General features: G+C 45.9%; 1 protein-coding gene across 2 annotated transcripts in view; it reads left to right on the top strand.

The window, feature by feature from the left end:
* The window catches only part of Larp1 (La ribonucleoprotein 1, translational regulator), a 54984-nt gene that overhangs the window by 30710 nt on the left and 5584 nt on the right, over window positions 1–18690 (top strand). For both annotated transcript variants that reach the window (NM_001427639.1, XM_039087207.2), the window contains 15 exon segments: window positions 2118–2179; window positions 2399–2464; window positions 3267–3441; window positions 4047–4175; window positions 4254–4460; window positions 4562–4724; window positions 5923–6067; window positions 9571–9745; window positions 9853–10022; window positions 11779–12171; window positions 12916–13039; window positions 13135–13340; window positions 13756–13862; window positions 14994–15145; window positions 17311–17455. In NM_001427639.1, coding sequence (NP_001414568.1) covers window positions 2118–2179; window positions 2399–2464; window positions 3267–3441; window positions 4047–4175; window positions 4254–4460; window positions 4562–4724; window positions 5923–6067; window positions 9571–9745; window positions 9853–10022; window positions 11779–12171; window positions 12916–13039; window positions 13135–13340; window positions 13756–13862; window positions 14994–15145; window positions 17311–17455 — 2419 coding nt within the window.

Consider the following 18690-nt stretch of genomic DNA (forward strand, 5'->3'; position numbering starts at 1 on the left):
GCCACTAGGAAGGATATACATCTGGAATTCCAGCACTTCGTAGGCTGTGGCAGGGGAATTGCTGGAAATTTGAGACTGCTTTTGGGCTACAGAGCAAGACCCTTCTTTTAAAATGCTTGAGAAAATAGCTTTAAAAGGCTTTATTATGTTTGTTTATTTTGTTTGTTTTTTGGGGGGAGCACCAGGGCATGCTTGTGGAAATCCGAGGACAGCTTGTGAGAGTTGATTCTCCATTTCCTGGCGAGGCAAGGTATATTTTACTCAGACCAAGAGACTTGAAAAGACCAGTGTCTGGAAACTTTTGCCCTCTTTTCAGAGATGATTTTCGGTATACCTTACTTCCAGTCCTTGTGCATAGAATTCTTTCTTTCTTTCTTTCTTTTTTTTTCCAGAGCTGGGGACCGAACCCAGGGCCTTGCGGTTGCTAGGCAAGTGCTCTACCACTGAGCCAAATCCCCAGCGTGCATACAATTCTTGTTGTAAACTTTGTCACTAGCTTTGGGGCTTGCTTTCCTGCTAGCATGTACCAATGCTGTTGAGCACATGAAGAAATGACTCCAGTTGTAGCTCAGGTGGGCGGCCACTGTCCAGGCCCTGGGCTGAATTGGATGAAGATCTGTTTAGTTGTTAGATGGTCGGTATATCCCTGGGTGTCCTGGAACTTACTTTGTAGATTAGGCTGTCCTCAGATTTCCAGAGATCCTTTGTCTCTGCCACCTGAGTGCTGGCATTAAAGGCATCTACTACCACACTTGCTCGGCTCGTGTGAGGAGCTTTAGACCAGTCAAGGAACTACTAAATGTTCAATGGCTTATCTGGGTCAACCTGGGGTCAAAGGACAGTGGTTTTCTTGCACCTGAGATTTTCTAGTTTTCTGCTTCTCAGCCCTGGAGGTTGCTGTGGGCTCAACAACTCCAGCTATCAGAAGACTTATGTCCACCATTAGGGGACAGTGGCTCCAGTAACCGGCCAGAAGCCAGGAATGAATTGGCTTCACCCTTAGGAACTGGGCAAGGACACTTTCTTCTCATTAAAGGACATAGTCTGTTGAAAAACCTTGTGAGGCCAGCCAGCCAGGTTTCTGTGCTTGGAGGCTAGGGTAGTTCCTGACCTGACATGGCAGAGGAGGGAAGTACAAGCTAAAGTGAGTGAGCAGAATCTCAGGTTGTGTTTCTTCCCGTGGATCTCTAGAGGCAGGAGGGACAAGACACCCTTGGTTTTCAGGACCAAACTAACCAGAGCCACTTCTTCTAGACTTGCGTACTCTGTTCCTTAAAAGCCATCTTCGTCTTTGTAGAAAAGTTAAATATATGCCCCACAGATGCATGATTACATACACGCTCCTCTGTTCTATAGAAAACAGATGAAGTCATCATCTTCTATGTGTCTATCTCCACATAACCAAAGACCAGTATATTCTAATGGCTATTGTGAAAGTGGATGAATTGAAATTCGGTGATTTTAGTACTGTTGGAGTTGAAATTGTGTATAGCTCTTGTCTCACTTGTATTATTGGGGTTCAATCTAAAAGATGAAACTGGCCAGGTATGGTGGCATGCTTGGGAGGCAAAGGATGTGTCGGGGGGAGATCTCTATGAGTTCAGCAGTCTGATCTGCTGACAAGTTCCAAGCCAGTCAGGGCTACACTGGGAAATGTTGTCTCACAAAATTGAACTTTAGAGTCAAATCGGAGTATGCCTTTTCTTTAGGAACAGAAAAGGTAGTTCTTACTTCAACTACATGTCAGCGAGGACACAGCAGGCCTTGGTATGGCCCTGGACGTGTCCATTCACATGTTTAGCTTTATTTTCTTTGGGCTTGCAGAAGTATACAGAAGACTCAATCTCCTTACAGGTTTTGCCTATAGATTTGGAGCTCTGAGTTACAGTGTAGACTTGGTTATGGACCTTGAGACTCAGTTGATAACTCATAAAAAATACAGACTTAGACTCTAAGGGTTTTCCCACTTCAGTGTTGAGCAGCTTGGTGGCTAGGCTGCCAGTTTATATTGTTGCCCTTTCTGCTGTGGCTCCTTTGGGAACCTGTAGGTGCATGGTGGGATGGGCATGGTAATGACATAGGCTCTGACAGCTGATTCTTTCTCTTTGTTCCCACAGAACCTTCTGCTCCGGCCAAGGTGGTGAGGGCAGCTGCTCCCAAACAGCGTAAGGGCAGCAAGGTAAAGACCGGGGAGTGTCCCTGTGGGCGCTCATTATTCTTGTTCTCATAAGCACTTCGGGCCCTTCTCTAAGAGCATGGAAGCCTTTATGGGTGCCATTGCATGGTGTCTGAGTGCACACACTGTTGTGTCCCTATCTCTAAAAAGAGCTAGAGCTTGGGTGTGGAGCAAAATGGCAGGCAGAGTAACCCCAAGGCCTTCATAGACGATACCTTGCAGGTTGGTGACTTTGGAGATGCAATCAACTGGCCTACACCTGGAGAAATAGCCCACAAAAGTGTGCAGGTGAGTGAGGAGGGGTTGGCAGGTTCAAGTACTCTTCATACTGACTTAGTTGGTTTTTGACCAAGAGCCATAAACACCACCTTTCTTGATTTTTGAAAAGGAGTGGTCGGTGAGCACAATAGTATGTATACTTCTGAAATCCCAGCTACTCAAAAGGATAAAGAAGGATGACTATACTCAGTCCAAGAGTTCAAGGCCATCCTTTGAGACATAGGACTCCCAACCCCCTTCAATTCTCAACAAATGAAGAGTAGTTATTTAAGATGGACAGGAATGAAATAATTAGGAATTACCATCATGTGAGCCTTTGCCTGGTTTCAGGGGTGCCAGGCACTGTTCTTTTTTGCCTTCCAGTGGTGGCTCAGCGGGTTTAGGAAACAACTGTGTTACAGTTTTCCAAAGCCCATATTTTTCCATTACTGAGCCACATTTTTCTATGAGTAATTGAAAAAAGAGGTATCAGTTGAGGCACTGACTCCAGTTTGGGGAGGTATACTTAGCTCCCCTAGATTCTAGCAGAAGAGACTCTTTCTTGGTCAGTTCAGTTCCACTCATCACTTTTGTTCTGAGCTAGTGACTGCCCCAGTGGGTCCCTTATGGTAGAGGTTTTGGTACAGACAGGCCAGCATCTTTTCTATCCCACAGATTTGGGTAGCTAGAACAATCAGTTGTTCTTCCATAGCTGGTATGGTCGTGTTTTGTAGTGGTGTTGTCTGAGTATGAAAGCTAGACCTTAGGATGTATCTAGTGTAGCCTGTCCTTATACTTCCCCAGTGACCACATGTTTCCTTGCCTCTTGTAGCCACAGTCCCACAAGCCTCAGCCTGCCCGTAAGCTGCCACCCAAGAAGGACATGAAGGAGCAGGAGAAAGGAGATGGAAGTGATAGTAAGGAGAGCCCAAAAACAAAGTCGGATGAATCGGGGGAGGAAAAGAATGGGGATGAGGACTGCCAGCGAGGCGGGCAGAAGAAGAAAGGTAAGTGGCTTGGCCAGGACCCGGGAGGTGTACCTTTCAGAACTTTGAAATGACATAAGCCTGACCTGCTGGAGGAACTTCAGGCCAGGGGGTGACTGACTGCTTGGAGCAGCTTTTGCTCAGCCTTAGTGCATCTTCTCTTATACGGGCTTTTATATTGCTCTAAGAGTTTCTTAAACCTGTTGAAATGATACAGGCTTGACTGCTTTCTCTCCGAGACCTATTCTGTGTCTGCAGGCCAGGCTTGAGGTGGCAACTCTTAACTCATTAAGCACAGCAGCCTCTCCATCCAAGGTGGCTCCCTTGTTCCTGCTCACTCCACCTAGAATGGCCCCACAAGGTTGTCACAGGCAGTGATGTGTCACATGTGTGAAGGGAGCCTAGAAAGTTAGTTTTTATTCAGGTTTCCAGAAAGTGATTCTTACATCTGGAACCTCTGATCTCCTTATTTTAGAGATTTATAACAACAAAAAAGAGGTCTGGTGTTTGAAAAGGACATGCCTATGGCTACCAGATGGGTAGTTGAACTAGAATTTAGGGGGAAGGAAAAAGCCATGTCTGAGGGGCCTGCCATGCCTCTCTGACATGCTTATGCCGTCCCTCAGGGAACAAACACAAGTGGGTTCCGTTGCAAATAGACATGAAGCCTGAAGTACCCAGAGAGAAATTGGCCTCACGTCCCACTCGCCCACAGGAACCAAGACATACACCTGCTATCCGAGGAGAGATCAAAGGTATGTACTGTCTGCTATGGAGAGTCTAATGAGGAGGATACTCTCAGGATTTACCTTGTGTTACTTTTACTACTATAGGATCTGAACCTGCCACCTACATGCCTGTATCTGTGGCCCCACCTACCCCAGCCTGGCAACCAGAGACCAAACCAGAGCCTGCATGGCACGACCAGGATGAGACATCGAGTGTGAAGAGTGATGGGGCTGGTGGGGCTCGGGCTTCCTTCCGTGGCCGTGGACGGGGGCGTGGTCGTGGACGGGGCCGTGGACGGGGTGGCACTCGAAGTACGTGAGGCCCCTTTGGGCTCCGGGATATCCCAGGGAGTGCGGCATGGGTAGTAGGCGAGATCCTTCTCTCTTTCTAATGATGCCCATGTCTCCTGTAGCCCACTTTGACTACCAGTTTGGCTACCGAAAGTTTGATGGTACAGAGGGGTCCCGCACCCCCAAGTATATGAACAACATCACTTACTACTTTGACAATGTCAGCAGCACTGAGATTTACAGTGTGGACCAGGAGCTGCTCAAGGATTATATCAAGCGCCAGATGTGAGTGTGCAAGCTTTTCTGGGGCCATGCTGGAATGGGGCCCAGAGCAGGGTCTAATACATGACCATTATAGTAGCCCCACTGAAGCCGTGAAAGATGGCTTTCTCTACTTTTCTCACAGAATTCTGTGCATTACAGACTAAAACCACATTTACATTAAAAAAAAGTAGAGATTGCCACCAACAGGCAAGCAGCCTGTCCCTTCTGTGTTCCCATGATTATGAAGCAGCTTGTCAGCAGCACGGTAGATGCTGTCAAGCATCTCCTTTAACCATCACTGTGGCCAGAGTCTTCCAAGTATATAGGTTGTGTTCTTATCCTATCCTATAACTTTTGCATGCTGGACTTATATGAGCTGGATCTCCTGACCCTATTTTATAGGGGAACAAGCAGGCCAGTAACCCATCCAAAGTCATGGCTAGTAAGTAACAGTGTTAGCACAGTGTTAAAACTGTTTCTGGGGGTTGGGGATTTAGCTCAGCGGTAGAGCGCTTGCCTAGGAAGCGCAAGGCCCTGGGTTCGGTCCCCAGCTCTGAAAAAAAGAACCAAAAAAAAAAAAAAAACTGTTTCTGGCTGGCTATTATATTTTGCTCTTATTTATACTTAAGTGCTGGCTCACAGACCAGGGGAGAACCTATAAAAGGAAGTGGGTAGTGTTATAGTTAGAGGGCTACTGTTTTAGTAGCAGAATAGTGTTGGAACTGAGTTCCAAAGGAGGATCAGTTTGTTGGGCTCGCCTCCAATAGCTGAAAGATAGGGTGATTTGACTCAAAGCACAGCATTTCTTTTCATCCTTTAAGCCAGTGGTTTTCAAACTTTTCTAATGCTGGGAATCTTTAATACAGTTTTTCATGTTAGGGTGACTCCCCATCATAAATTATTCTTGTTGCTACTTTATACCTGCAGTTTTGCTACTGTAATGAATCATAATGTCAATATATATGTTCTTTAATGGTTAATGGTCTTAGGCAACCCTTGTGAAAGTCAGTCTCTCTCTCTCTCTCTCTCTCTCTCTCTCTCTCACACACACACACACACACACACACACACACCTGGAGTGTCACAACCCACGGGTTGAAAAACAGCTGCCTTAAGCTGTACAGCAGAAGAGTGAGGACAGGGATATGAGGGTACTGGGGCAAATAGGGAACAGGGAAGACCCGTAGCCCTCAGTGATACCTTTTTTCCCCTCGCTTAGTGAATACTACTTCAGCGTGGACAATTTAGAGCGAGACTTCTTCCTGAGACGGAAAATGGATGCTGATGGCTTCCTTCCCATCACCCTTATTGCTTCCTTTCACCGTGTACAGGCCCTAACCACTGACATTTCACTCATCTTTGCGGTATGTTTCTTCCCAGGGGTGATGGTGGGAAAATAAGATCCTCACTGTGAGTCCTGAGTTGATGGGCCAAACCCTGACAGAGTTTCCACTAACTGCTTCTACTGAGTCCCAAGGTGCCACCATGTCACAACAAGCACCTCACCAGCTTCAGCAAGCATCAGCTACAGGTGGTCTGCCTGTGTACCCGTCATCTGCCTTTCCTCGTGCCTCTAGGTCTTTCTAGAAAATGTAGAGTTTCAGTAGCCACAGCATCGTTATCACTTCTACAAATGCAACAGGTCTATATCATCAGATACCCAGTTTCAGATTCCCCCCAACTGCTGCCAAAATGGTTTGTAAAGATTCCAGTCCAGGTTAGATCTGTGTGTTCTCTTGTATTTCCGTCTACCTTGTATTCTGCCTGATTAGTTATTTGCTGGGTAGATGAGGTCGTGTATCCTATACATACCTGCAGAGGTGTCATCTCACATGTCTTGAGTTTGGATAACTTAAAGGCATAACGAGATTCAGGGCTTTGTTAATTAATAGCTTGTGTCTTCTTTGGGGTAGCACATGACACCTATCTCCTGAGGTAAAACTACTGCAGTTATTACAGGGACAATTTTCTTAGGGCTTGCAAAATAGTGATATTCTGATCCTTTTAGTCAACTTTGGCTTAACTTTTGAGGAGAGTTTGAGGAGACACCTGCTCAGTTGTTCGGTTACCAAGAGGTAGAAAGGAAGGACAGGTCTGTGGGTTTGACCCTGTTCACTCTGAACAGTTTGTTGAACTCTGAGGTCGTTCCCCCCAAATCCTTCAAAGGTAACAGGTAGGATTTCAAGACCTTTTCTGTAACATTTTATGTTGTAAGCAACGTAGACTTTCCTGTGTCTTCCCATTTCATTATTGGGTCACACTTTGCACTCTCCAGGTAGGCTGCCTTTAAAGGAACATTCATTCCTCCGCTGACCGACTGGTTTGCTATTCCCACCTGGTTGGTTATTGTTTCTAGATTAAATAAAACACAATAGGAGATGATGGTTTTCCTTTTTATTTTATTTTTTTTAAAGAGATAGAGTCTCACTGTGAAGCCCTAGTTCTGGAACTTAGCTGTGTAGATCAGGTTGGCCTGGAACACTTAGAATCCCACCCACGCGTTTCTGCCTCCCAATTGCTGGATTAAGGATGTGTTCAACCATGCACGTTCCAGTTCTTTATTTTTTTTCCATGTCCCAAATTGCCACTTCATTTGCTATAAAACCCACAGCATGCACATACTACTCCTATAATAATTCATTTGCTTTAAAACCCACAGCATGCACATACTACTCCTATAATAATTCATTTGCCAGCACTGCAGACCGATTCTTGTTTCCTTTTTGGTAATTTGCATAGTTAGGTGACTGTCACTCCAAGTCATGAAAATTTTTTGTGGTACTCTGTGATATGTATTGGTATTATTTTGGACTCAAATTTTGGGGATTCTATCAGTCACCATGATTCTCAATTTTTAAAAAATTTAAGGGGCTGTTGAGATGGCTCAGTGGTTAAGAGCACTGACTGCTCTTCCAAAGGTCCTGAGTTCAAATCCCAGCAACCACATGGTGACTCATAACCATCTGTAATGAGATCTGATGCCCTCTTTTGTTATGTCTGAAGACAGCTACAGTGTACTTAAAAATAAATCTTATAAAAAAATTTTTTTTTTTTTTTGGTTCTTTTTTTCGGAGCTGGGGACCGAACCCAGGGCCTTGCACTTGCTAGGCAAGCGCTCTACCACTGAGCTAAATCCCCAACCCCAGTATATAAGTTTTAAAACTGTCATTTTGTGGGAGGGGAAATACCCTCTCAGAGGATAAGGGGAGGGAGGAGGCAACATTTGGGATGTAAATAAGTAAAATAATAAGTAAATAATAAATAATAAAAATCTGTCATTTTTACCTCTTCTGGATTCACCTTAGTCTGCAACCTTTTTTTGAATTTATTTATTTACACACACACACACACACACACACACACACACACACACACTCTCAGTCACGTGGTTTTTGTTTGTTTGTTTGAGTCAGGATTTTTCTTTGTAGCCCTGGCTCCCCTAGAAATAGCTCTGTAAGCAAGACTGGCCTTGAAGTCACAGAGATCCCCCTGTCTCTGTCTCCTGAATACTGAGATTTTAAGTATGTGCCAACACTGCCCAGCAGCACAGATAAATTCTTACTGGCTCTCCATTGGCCTATAATCATCTCCTTTTCTTACTAAATACAGTCTACACCACACAGGTGTTTTCCCACTTGTGTTTTTTTCATTTTATGTATCTGGGAGCTAGCTGCAAAGTGATGAAAATAGACAGGTGTTCCCATTTTCTTTACATTGAGCAGTATACCATCCATGGTGTTTTCAACCACGTAGATAGTGTCATGGGTGTTTCCAGTCCTTTATGTGCATATGTGCATGCATGGGAGAGAGAGAGAGAGTGTGTGAGTGTGTGTGGGGGTGTGTGTGTGGAGGTTGTCTGTATATATGTCTATGAACTATATGTATGCAATGCCTGCAGAGGCCAGAAGAGGGTAGTGAGTTTCCCCTGGAGCTGGAATTACAGACGGTGTGTGCAGCCGTGTGGGTTCTGTAAATGAAACCTGAATCTTCTGGAAGAGCAGCCAGTTCTCTTAACTGTTTCCAGTTTTTTACTAATATGCCAACAACATATGTTTATAACAGATGGCCTGTGTATTTAGTTTTCTTTCTTTGGCAAAGAGTTCTAGAAACTAGGGTGGCTGATCCAAAGGTGAAACTACATAACCCTTTGTAGCTATAAAGCTCTACTCCCCCTGCAGGATCTGTCCCTCTTCCCTTGGCCATAGTGACAGGGTCACTGCATGCTGAGCTTTCCCTTTCCTTATTTCTCTCAGAAGATGTCAGCTTACGTGGAAAGTCTTTAAGCTAGGCATGATGGCACTTCTATTTATTCCCAGTACTTGAGAAGCAAAGGTTGGCAGATCTCTTGAGTCTGATGCTACATTGGTCCACAAAGTGAGTTCTAGAACAGCCAAGGCTACACAGGGAAACACTGTCTTTAAGGAAAGGGACTGTCTTTAAGGAGATGGGACTGAAACTCTAATCTTCACTATTGTATCCAGAGATAACAACCCATAATAATTTAGCTGTGATTCTTAACAACAGTTGTCTTACACAGATCACTGTACCTTTTAGCTATCTTACGGTTTAAATGATCAGAATGACAACAGGTACTTTTCCTGTTGTCAGTGACAGTCTCTGTCACTGAACAGCATTTTGCCCAAATCTTAGACATTTTTACGTGAGTGATCCTAGATGTCTGGAAGTTGACTTATAACTTATTGAGTAATTTTGGTTTGTACCTTTTATGTTCCTGTTAGTCAGGGAAGATGTGACCAGATATTTACTACTATTGCTGGCCTCCGTGTACTTAGGGACCTGAGTGTCTCCAGATCCCTGGCTGCCCTAAGTGGTCTTCTTCATTTTTCTTCCTCTTCCTCCTCTGCAGGCTCTTAAGGACAGCAAGGTGGTAGAGATGGTTGAGGAGAAAGTCCGCAGGAGGGAAGAACCTGAAAAGTGGCCACTGCCTGGGCCCCCAATAGTGGATTATTCACAAACTGATTTTTCTCAGCTTCTCAACTGCCCAGAATTTGTTCCCCGCCAGCACTACCAGAAGGAGACAGGTAGGTGCCCCAATGATGGCTGAATATCTTATCCTCCAGTGTGCAGTCACCTCATGACTGCTCTAGAGAGGACTAGGATGATGAGGCCCCACTTGCTCTCCCTTCAGAGTCAGCACCTGGCTCTCCCCGTGCAGTCACCCCAGTGCCAACCAAAACAGAAGAGGTCAGCAACCTGAAGACCCTTCCCAAGGGCCTGTCTGCCAGCCTCCCAGATTTGGATTCTGAGAGCTGGATTGAAGTGAAGAAGAGGCCTCGGCCCTCACCAGCACGCCCCAAGGTAGGTGAGACCTGGCTTAGTCCTGGGCATCTAAACTGAAAACCTAGGTTGTCCTGGTTTTTCTGATGTGGTAATACTGATGTAGTCTGTTTCTATTCTTTGGGAATCATTCTCAGGATACCCAGCTTATTAGTTCATGTGTTTCCATAGGATAATCATTGGCTGTAGCCTGGGATTCTTGCTTTGTAGGCATTTGATTTTTCAGGCCTTTTCCCAGCTCTGTCCTTGGACTTTGGGCCCTTAGAAGAGGCAGTAGAGGGGTTGGGGATTTAGCTCAGTGGTAGAGCGCTTGCAAGCGCAAGGCCCTGGGTTCGGTCCCCAGCTCTGAAAAAAAAAGAAAAAAAGAAGAGGAGGAGGCAGTAGAGAGGGTGCAAGTTTCCTGTAGTGAAAGCTGGTGGCTTTGGAAAGTGGGTGATGATAGCAAGGTTTCAATTTCTGTCTCAGGTTGAAGAAAATCAAACTGCCCTAGTAAGTGGGTAGGAGAATGTGTGTTGGCTACTGGTAGGATCACTACTGTTGAAGTTCTTTGACCTCAAAGTAATATCACTGGCTCCTTTCTGGGCACCATATTAATTTCTTCTACCTCAGTTCCCTCTTCAGAGACCTTTGGTCTGGGCCTTATAAAGTGGCCTCAGAGCTGATCTTGGTGCTTATGTTTTGTATGAGTCTGCTGCTTCTGTGTGTGTTTTGCCACTATGACTGTGACTGGCTCTCCCATCTCCTTTCTTTCTTTCCCATGTCTGTTCATTCCCAGAATATGTTCACTGTTATTGGCCTTAGCCAAGTGAAATGTTGTGAGTGGACAGGTACCTTCTAAGGCCCAAGCATGCAATTATACAGGCTCTGGAGAGACAGGAGGGAGCCAGGGCTAGCCCCATTCATCCTGTATGGTCTTATCTTCAACCTTAAAAGAAATGGTTTGACGTTTTTGAAGAATATGACTGGTCCATCAGAGAATCCTTCTTGGATGTATACTGTGTGGGAGACATACTTCTGGTGTCGGGCACATTTGCTGTGTCACCACTGACATATTTCAAAAACAAATGCTTTTGGAACATGCTACATTTTTTGCCCACTCTGCTCCAGCCTGTATCCTCTAGTGGCCTGTTCTAGGAAGCTTTTCCTAACCATACCCAACTCCAGTAGGCTCAACACCCTTTTTAAAGTGTGCTCCCTAGACCTATTTAGAGCCTTTGCTGAACCACACTACAGATGGCTGCTATTCCTTTTCTCCTACTGAGCTGTGAAGCTCCTGAAGTACTGGCTCTTGTCTTACTCATTCAGGCTTGCTCTCATGCAGAGTCTGGTACTGTTATTGGTCTGCTCACCCTTCAGATTGGTGAGTGTCTGCTGTGGCTAGGACCCAGTTGAGTGCTGCAGGTACTGAAGCAAGGCTGCTTGCCTTGAACTTCCTGAGTGCCAGGTTTCTGAGTAGCCAGATGATGGGTGGTTCAGCTGAGTTGTACCTTGTGCCTGTCCCCAGCAGCCAGTGTGTGAGCTGTGAAGATAAACAAAAACTGTTGTTTGTGAATGACTGTGTGACTGTGAATGAAAGAACTGGACTTCTTTAGGGTGATTCTCCATGAAGCTGAGTCCAGAGAGGACACCTGTGATCTGCTGATGTTGCCAGGGTTACAGTTGTGATGTTTTTGAACTGAGAGGCCAGAGAGCCTTGGGCAGCTAGAAAGCCTGATCCAGGGAGGGCTTCGTGTATTATTCCCCGGTCATTTCTCTTTGGTGTCTTTCCCTGTTTCAGAAGTCAGAGGAACCCAGGTTCTCCCATCCAACTGCTCTGCCTCAGCAGATTCCTTCCCAGCAGCTAATGTCTAAGGATCAGGATGAGCAAGAAGAATTAGACTTCCTGTTTGATGAGGAGATGGAGCAGATGGATGGGCGGAAGAATACCTTCACTGCCTGGTCTGACGAGGACTCTGACTATGAAATCGACGACCGAGATGTCAATAAGATTCTCATCGTCACTCAAACACCACCTTATATGCGTCGGCACCCTGGAGGGGACCGCACAGGCAACCACACTTCACGTGCCAAGATGAGTGCTGAGCTGGCCAAGGTCATTAATGATGGACTCTTCTACTATGAACAAGACCTATGGACCGAGAAGTTTGAGCCTGAGTATTCACAGATCAAGGTGAGGCTCAAGCATAGCTTTGAATGAGGGCCTAGAGTTCTTGTAACGTGGAGAAGAGGAAGGCTGATTTGCCATGTGACTCTGGGCGGGTACCTCTGTCTATTGCCTTTTGTCTTTATGTATGAGGTAGTCGCTGATGTCACCTTGCTACCATGGCAGGAGGAAATGTGTAAGTATACAATGTAAACAGCATGTGGAATAACTGTCGTATCTAACCACTCGTGTTTGTCACCTAGTCGGGTAGCCTTGTGGAAGATAAAATAAAGATTGGACTACTATCTTTAGTCTTAAATCAGACACATAAAAAAAGGTCTTAAGAACCCTTCTTAGTGGAAAATGGAGAAAAAAAGAAGCACTTAGAGAGACATTTCTTGTCAGTTTTTGGAGTGGTTATGTTTGGTACTGGGTGGGCCTAAAGGTGAGCATGCAATGAATAAGTAGCAGTGTAGGAGAAGACTCAGATGGGCAGTCTGCAGCAAGTTTCTTGGTGGCTGTTGCCCAACTAGTTCCCTGCCAGGGAAGAGGAGCATGGTGAGCACTGACTGAGATCAGTACCTGAGCTGAGAGGTGGTGGTGGAGACTAGAGCCCTGTGTGCATGGATGGGAAGCTGTCCTCATTGGTGGTGGGGACTAGAGCCCTGTGTGCATGGATGGGAAGCTGTCCCATTAGTCTCCTGCCAGTCTTGATTCCCAGACAGCAGAGCGTCTTCTGACTAATAGCTTCCCACTACCTCACATCTGCAGCAAGAAGTCGAGAACTTCAAGAAAGTGAATATGATTAGTCGGGAGCAATTTGACACTTTGACCCCTGAGCCCCCTGTGGATCCTAACCAGGAGGTTCCTCCTGGACCACCTCGGTACCAACAAGGTGAGCGAGTCGGCCCCTGCAGCCCAGTTTGGGTGAGAGGTGTTAAGCTCTAGCCAGAGATCTCCCTGCACATTGACCCCACTCTACTTCTGCAGTTCCTACTGATGCCCTGGCCAACAAGCTGTTTGGTGCTCCCGAGCCATCCACCATTGCCCGTTCTCTACCAACCACTGTCCCAGAGTCTCCAAACTACCGAAACGCCAGGACCCCCCGCACACCCCGGACCCCCCAGCTCAAAGACTCTAGTCAGACATCACGGTTTTACCCAGTGGTGAAAGAAGGACGGACCCTAGATGCCAAGGTAAGGTACTTCAGCTGGGTGGAGTCTTGCATACTTTACTGCCTTGTCTGAGCCAACAAAGGGCCAGGGTCCCCTCAGGCAGCATCCTTAGGCTGAGAGCTCATAAAGTAGACTTGGGTATAGGCATGGCCTACAGAGGCTGAAGGAGTGCAGACCAGATGAGAGACCTCAGGCACATCTTCCTGCTTCTCTGCCTCACCTGTGAGATAATTGGAAAATTCTTTCATCCGGTTAGGGGTGTAATATTAGTGGTATTGCCTTTGTCTAGTGCACAAAGCCTTGTGTTCAACATCCAGTTGTACCAAAATAAGAAAAGCCTTTGTAAGATGGGATGTGCCACTTGCTTACTAGGGTGGCTTGATGTACACCAGGGTAATGGATGTGTAGATAACAAGTTCTGGTTTCATCTTTGCAGATGCCTCGAAAAAGAAAGACAAGGCACAGCTCGAACCCCCCCTTGGAAAGTCATGTGGGCTGGGTGATGGATTCTCGGGAGCACAGGCCCAGGACTGCTTCTATTAGGTACTGTGGCTGGGCCAATCAGGCTGCTTGTGCAAGCACATGGTACTCACCAGCTAAATCTAAATCCATACAGCAGTGTTGGGAGGTCAGCCCAGGGCCTGGGAACTGGAAGCATCTTGTGTTTTGTTCTTCTATTTTTAGAAAGAGTCTAACTGCACCTTGGCAGACCTGGAACGTAGTTATGTAGACCAGCATGGCCTTGAGTTCACAGAGATTGACCTGCTCTTGTCTCTAGTGCTAAGATCAGAGCATGGGCTTTAATACCTGATGTTAATAGACCCCCCCCCCCCCTCGTTTGGCTGTAAAGGCATGCTGTCATAGACATTCAGAACCCAATTGGAGGTTACTTGGGCAGTGAAACGGAATTTCTTTCCAAACCTGTGTGCTGTCTGCTTACAAGTAGGGAAATAGCCCCTCTGCTAGGTAGACCCTGCAGGACTCCATGGTAGCTGCACATCTGACCCCAGCACCGAAGTTCCCTGACTCAGCCGCTCAGAGTAGGGCCCAGATACTTTTTTTTTGGTTCTTTTTTTCGGAGCTGGGGACCGAACCCAGGGCCTTGTGCTTCCTAGGCAAGCGCTCTACCACTGAGCTAAATCCCCAACCCCTAGATACTTTTTAAATTTAATTTTGCCAAATCTACTTTAAAGTTAGGCACAGTTTAAGAGTTACCAGTCTGAGGGGTTGGGGATTTGGCTCAGTGGTAGAGAGCTTGCCTAGGAAGCGCAAGGCCCTGGGTTCGGTCCCCAGCTCTGAAGAAAAAAAAGAAAAAAGAAAAGTTACCAGTCTGTGCGCTCAGCTTCTCACAGAGATGGCAGATACTAGGAAGAGGTAAGATTTGAGAAAAATACACATTGGTTAACATGATGATTGATTAAAGACGGTATAATATTGTGAGTTTCTTTCGGCAATAATAGATCTCTATCACTAGTACTACTGCCTAGGTTCTGTGAGCTCAGTGACCTCAACTCTCCAAAGGTGTCACTGCATAACTGGTGGCTATAGATCAGGGCCAGTGCAGTACAAGACCACACCCTGGCTGGTAGGTCAGAGGAACCTCTCCTAACCTTAGAGTGGAGCTGAGTGGGAAATTTGTGACTGGTGACACCATCACTCTTCTGGCTTCCATAGCTCCAGTCCATCAGAGGGAACACCTGCAGTCGGCAGCTATGGCTGTACCCCTCAGTCACTGCCCAAGTTCCAGCATCCTTCCCATGAGCTGCTTAAGGAAAATGGCTTCACACAACATGTCTACCACAAGTATCGGAGGCGCTGCCTTAATGGTGAGTAGGCGCTAGCTCATCTGTAAGTACTGTGGCCGTGACTTAGGGACCCACCCTAAGCAATCAATCCCAGGGTATGAAAGCTGGTTGGTGTGGTGCTGGCAGCAGTTAGCTCTCACAGCTTTTCTTGATTCTCAGAACTGTAGTCACAACATCCTGGAAACTGGGTAGGAGGGTCTTAAATTAATTACAGGCCAGCATGGCTCCATAGTGAAATTCAGACTTAAGAACTACTAGTGTTAGACTTAGGTGAGGTAGTTTTTAAATGCAGGAAGCTAAGGGATTATAGTGCCTAGTCTCTCTGTCCTATGCCTATCTGTATAGGAAATGCCAATTTTCGCTAATTTCTCACAAGATTGCTGGGTCAACTGTTGCCAGAATAAGCATGTATCCCAGACATTTTCAGAGTTGGACTGAGGCTAAGCAGAGCTTTCTAGGTAAAAGATTTGGGTCCAGGTTAGCCCATGGTGGCTCTGGAATCTAGACAACTTTTCTTTTGAAGAGGTTGAGAAAGATCTGACAAACTGTCACCTGTGAAGCCTGAGTACTTATTCTCTGCCCCTTTGTAGTACATGGGTTACTGTCCTTATTCTGGATGATAGTAGGCAGCAGCCTTGCGTAGAGTATCTCTCTGGTCACATGAGATGTCTTAAAGGTGTAAGGCTTCACCTGAGGATACGCAGGTCAGTCGGTCTGTTACCACTTAGTAGCCTGGTGCCTGCCTTACTATTTCCTTACTCTGGGAGGGAGGGAGGGAGTGTGTGGGCAAGAGTATAACTGTGTAAAACTTGAGCAGTGTTGTAGCCTCTAAAAGAAGTTGGCGTTTTCTATTGTGATGGCACTATGTTATGTCTCTCTGTCTTAATAACTTTTCTATTACTGTGAGGAGACACTGTGACCAAAGTGACTTATAGAAAGAAGAGTTTACTGGGGGCTTGTGGTTTTAGAAGGTGAATCCATGACCATGGCAGGAAGCATGGTGGCAGGTACAACACTGGAGCAGTAACTGAGAGCTGGTATCCTTATCAGCAGGTAGAACACAGAGAGGGCAAGCAAGTCCACCCTCAGTGACACCCTTTCTCCAACAGGTCAAACATCTTAATCCTTCCCAAACAGTTCACTAACTGGAGACCAAAGTATTCATATATAGGAGGTTATAGTGGTCATTCTCATTCAAACCTCCAGAGTTCCTACCTTGAGCATGGGCCTTTGTTTTCTTCATATGCTCCCAGACATGCTTTCTCCTTACACAAGGCCATCCTAGTTCTGCTCTGCCTTGTCTCTTGCCTATGGTGTTTGTTCAGATCCTCTTTAATTGGCTTATTGTCAAATCTCTCTTTAGTAGGAGTGGGTGGCTGTCTTTTTTTTTTTTTTTTTTTTTTCCGGAGCTGAGGACTGAACCCAGGGCCTTGCGCTTGCTAGGCAAGTGCTCTACCACTGAGCTAAATCCCCAACCCCAGCTGTCTTTTTAAATAGATGTTGAGGCAGGATTTAAATATACTCTTGAGGCAGGGTCTCACTTGAACCTAGAGCTCACAGACTTGACTATCCCAGCTGGTAAGCTCCAGGGACTAACTTTTAACTTTCTGTTAGTCAAGTCTGGCCTTGAACTGCTGTCTCCCAACTGCTGTAATTTATGTGTTTTACACACATGTATATTTATGTACCATGTATATGCAGGGTGCCGTTAGAGGCCAAAACAGGGTATTGAATCTCTTGGAACTAGAATTACAGACGGTTATGAGCCAACCACCATGTGAGTGCTGGAAACGATGTGGGTGGGTCTTCAGCAAGAGCAGCCAGTACTTTTAACTGCTGATCCCCTCTGTCTACTTACATATTAACATGCTGTACTTGCTAAAACTAATTTGTCAAAAGGAACTTGTTTGTACTTCAGCCTTGTTGTACCTGTTTAAGTCAGTGGATCTCTTCCCATTTGGGGGTTTTGTATCACATATTTACATTACAATTCATAGCAGCAACAGCAAAAATGGTGTTAAGGTTGGGGGTCACCATAACATGAGGAACTGTATTAAAAGGTTGCAGCATTAGGAAGGTTGAGAACCACTGTTCTAAGTGATAGCAGGTGAAACTCAGAGCTGAACAGATGGCTAGATTAGATGCTAGGGCAGCCTGGCCTGACCCTCTCCTGTCTTTCCCATCAGAGCGGAAGCGCTTGGGCATTGGCCAGTCTCAGGAGATGAACACCCTCTTCCGCTTTTGGTCCTTCTTCCTCCGAGATCACTTCAATAAAAAAATGTATGAAGAGTTCAAGCAGCTGGCACTGGAGGATGCCAAAGAAGGCTACAGGTGAGTGGGGTGGGCCGGGGGGGGGGGGGGAGTTAGGGCCTCAGTAAGTCAGCTGCCAGAACTGAAATTTAAAGATGAGCAAGGTATTCACACCAAATTTGAAAGGTTCTGTGGTACGTTTGTGCAAGCAGAGTTCTCTTTTGCTCTTTACCTCTTTGTTCCTTGCTCTGTTCATTGTGCCCTTAAGCCACCAGCAAACCTACCTGGGGAAGCGGGGGCTGGGTATGCTTTACCATATAGGGCTAAGCTTGTGACTGTCAAAAAGCAAAGCGGGGGCTGGAGAGATGGCTCAGCGGTTAAGAGCACCTGACTGCTCTTCCAGAGGTCCTGAGTTCAATTCCCAGCAACCACATGGTGGCTCACAACCATCTGTAAAGAGATCCGATGCCCTCTTCTGGTGTATCTGAAGACAGCTACAGTGTACTTATATATAATAAATGAATAAATAAATCTTTAAAAAAAAAAAAAAAGCAAAGCGGATCATCAGCACAGCACTGGGAAACGCAATGTTATATACACAGCATCATTTGGTGAAATTTTTTTTTCCTCCCTTCTCTCATCTCCTCCATCCCTACCCCTAAAACAGAATTTCCCTATGTAACCCTGGTTGCCTTGGAATTCACTGTGTAGATCAGGCTGATTTCGAAACGCCTAGATCTGTCTGCCTCTGCTTCTTGAGTATTGGGATTAAAAGCATTTGCCACTAATACTACCAGGGGGCAAATAACCCCCCACCCCCATCCACCTGATAAGGTTTCTCAGTGTTAGGCCTGGCTGTCCTGAAACCTTCTTGTAGACCAGGCTGCCTTCAAATTCAGGGATCTGCCTGCCTCTGCCTCCCAGTGCTGGGATGAAAGGCCAGTTGTTAAGTTATTTTAACAGGGCAGGAGAGATGGCTCAGCGTTTAAGAACACTGACTGCTCGGGGCTGGGGATTTAGCTCAGTGGTAGAGTGCTTACCTAGGAAGCACAAGGCCCTGGGTTCGGTCCCCAGCTCCGAAAAAAAGAACCAAAAAAAAAAAAAAAAAAAAAAAAAAGAACACTGACTGCTCTTCTAGAGGTCCTAAGTTCAATTTCCAGCAACCACATGGTGGCTCACAGCCATCTGTAATGGCATCCGATGCCTTTTCTGGTGTGTCTGTGGATGGCTATAGTGTACTCATATAAAAATAAATAAATCTTTTTTTATAAAGTTATTTTAACAATATAAGGCTATTGTAACAGTTCCTGAATTTT

This window comes from Rattus norvegicus, chromosome 10, assembly GCF_036323735.1.
Source record: "Rattus norvegicus strain BN/NHsdMcwi chromosome 10, GRCr8, whole genome shotgun sequence".
NCBI lineage: Eukaryota > Metazoa > Chordata > Mammalia > Rodentia > Muridae > Rattus > Rattus norvegicus.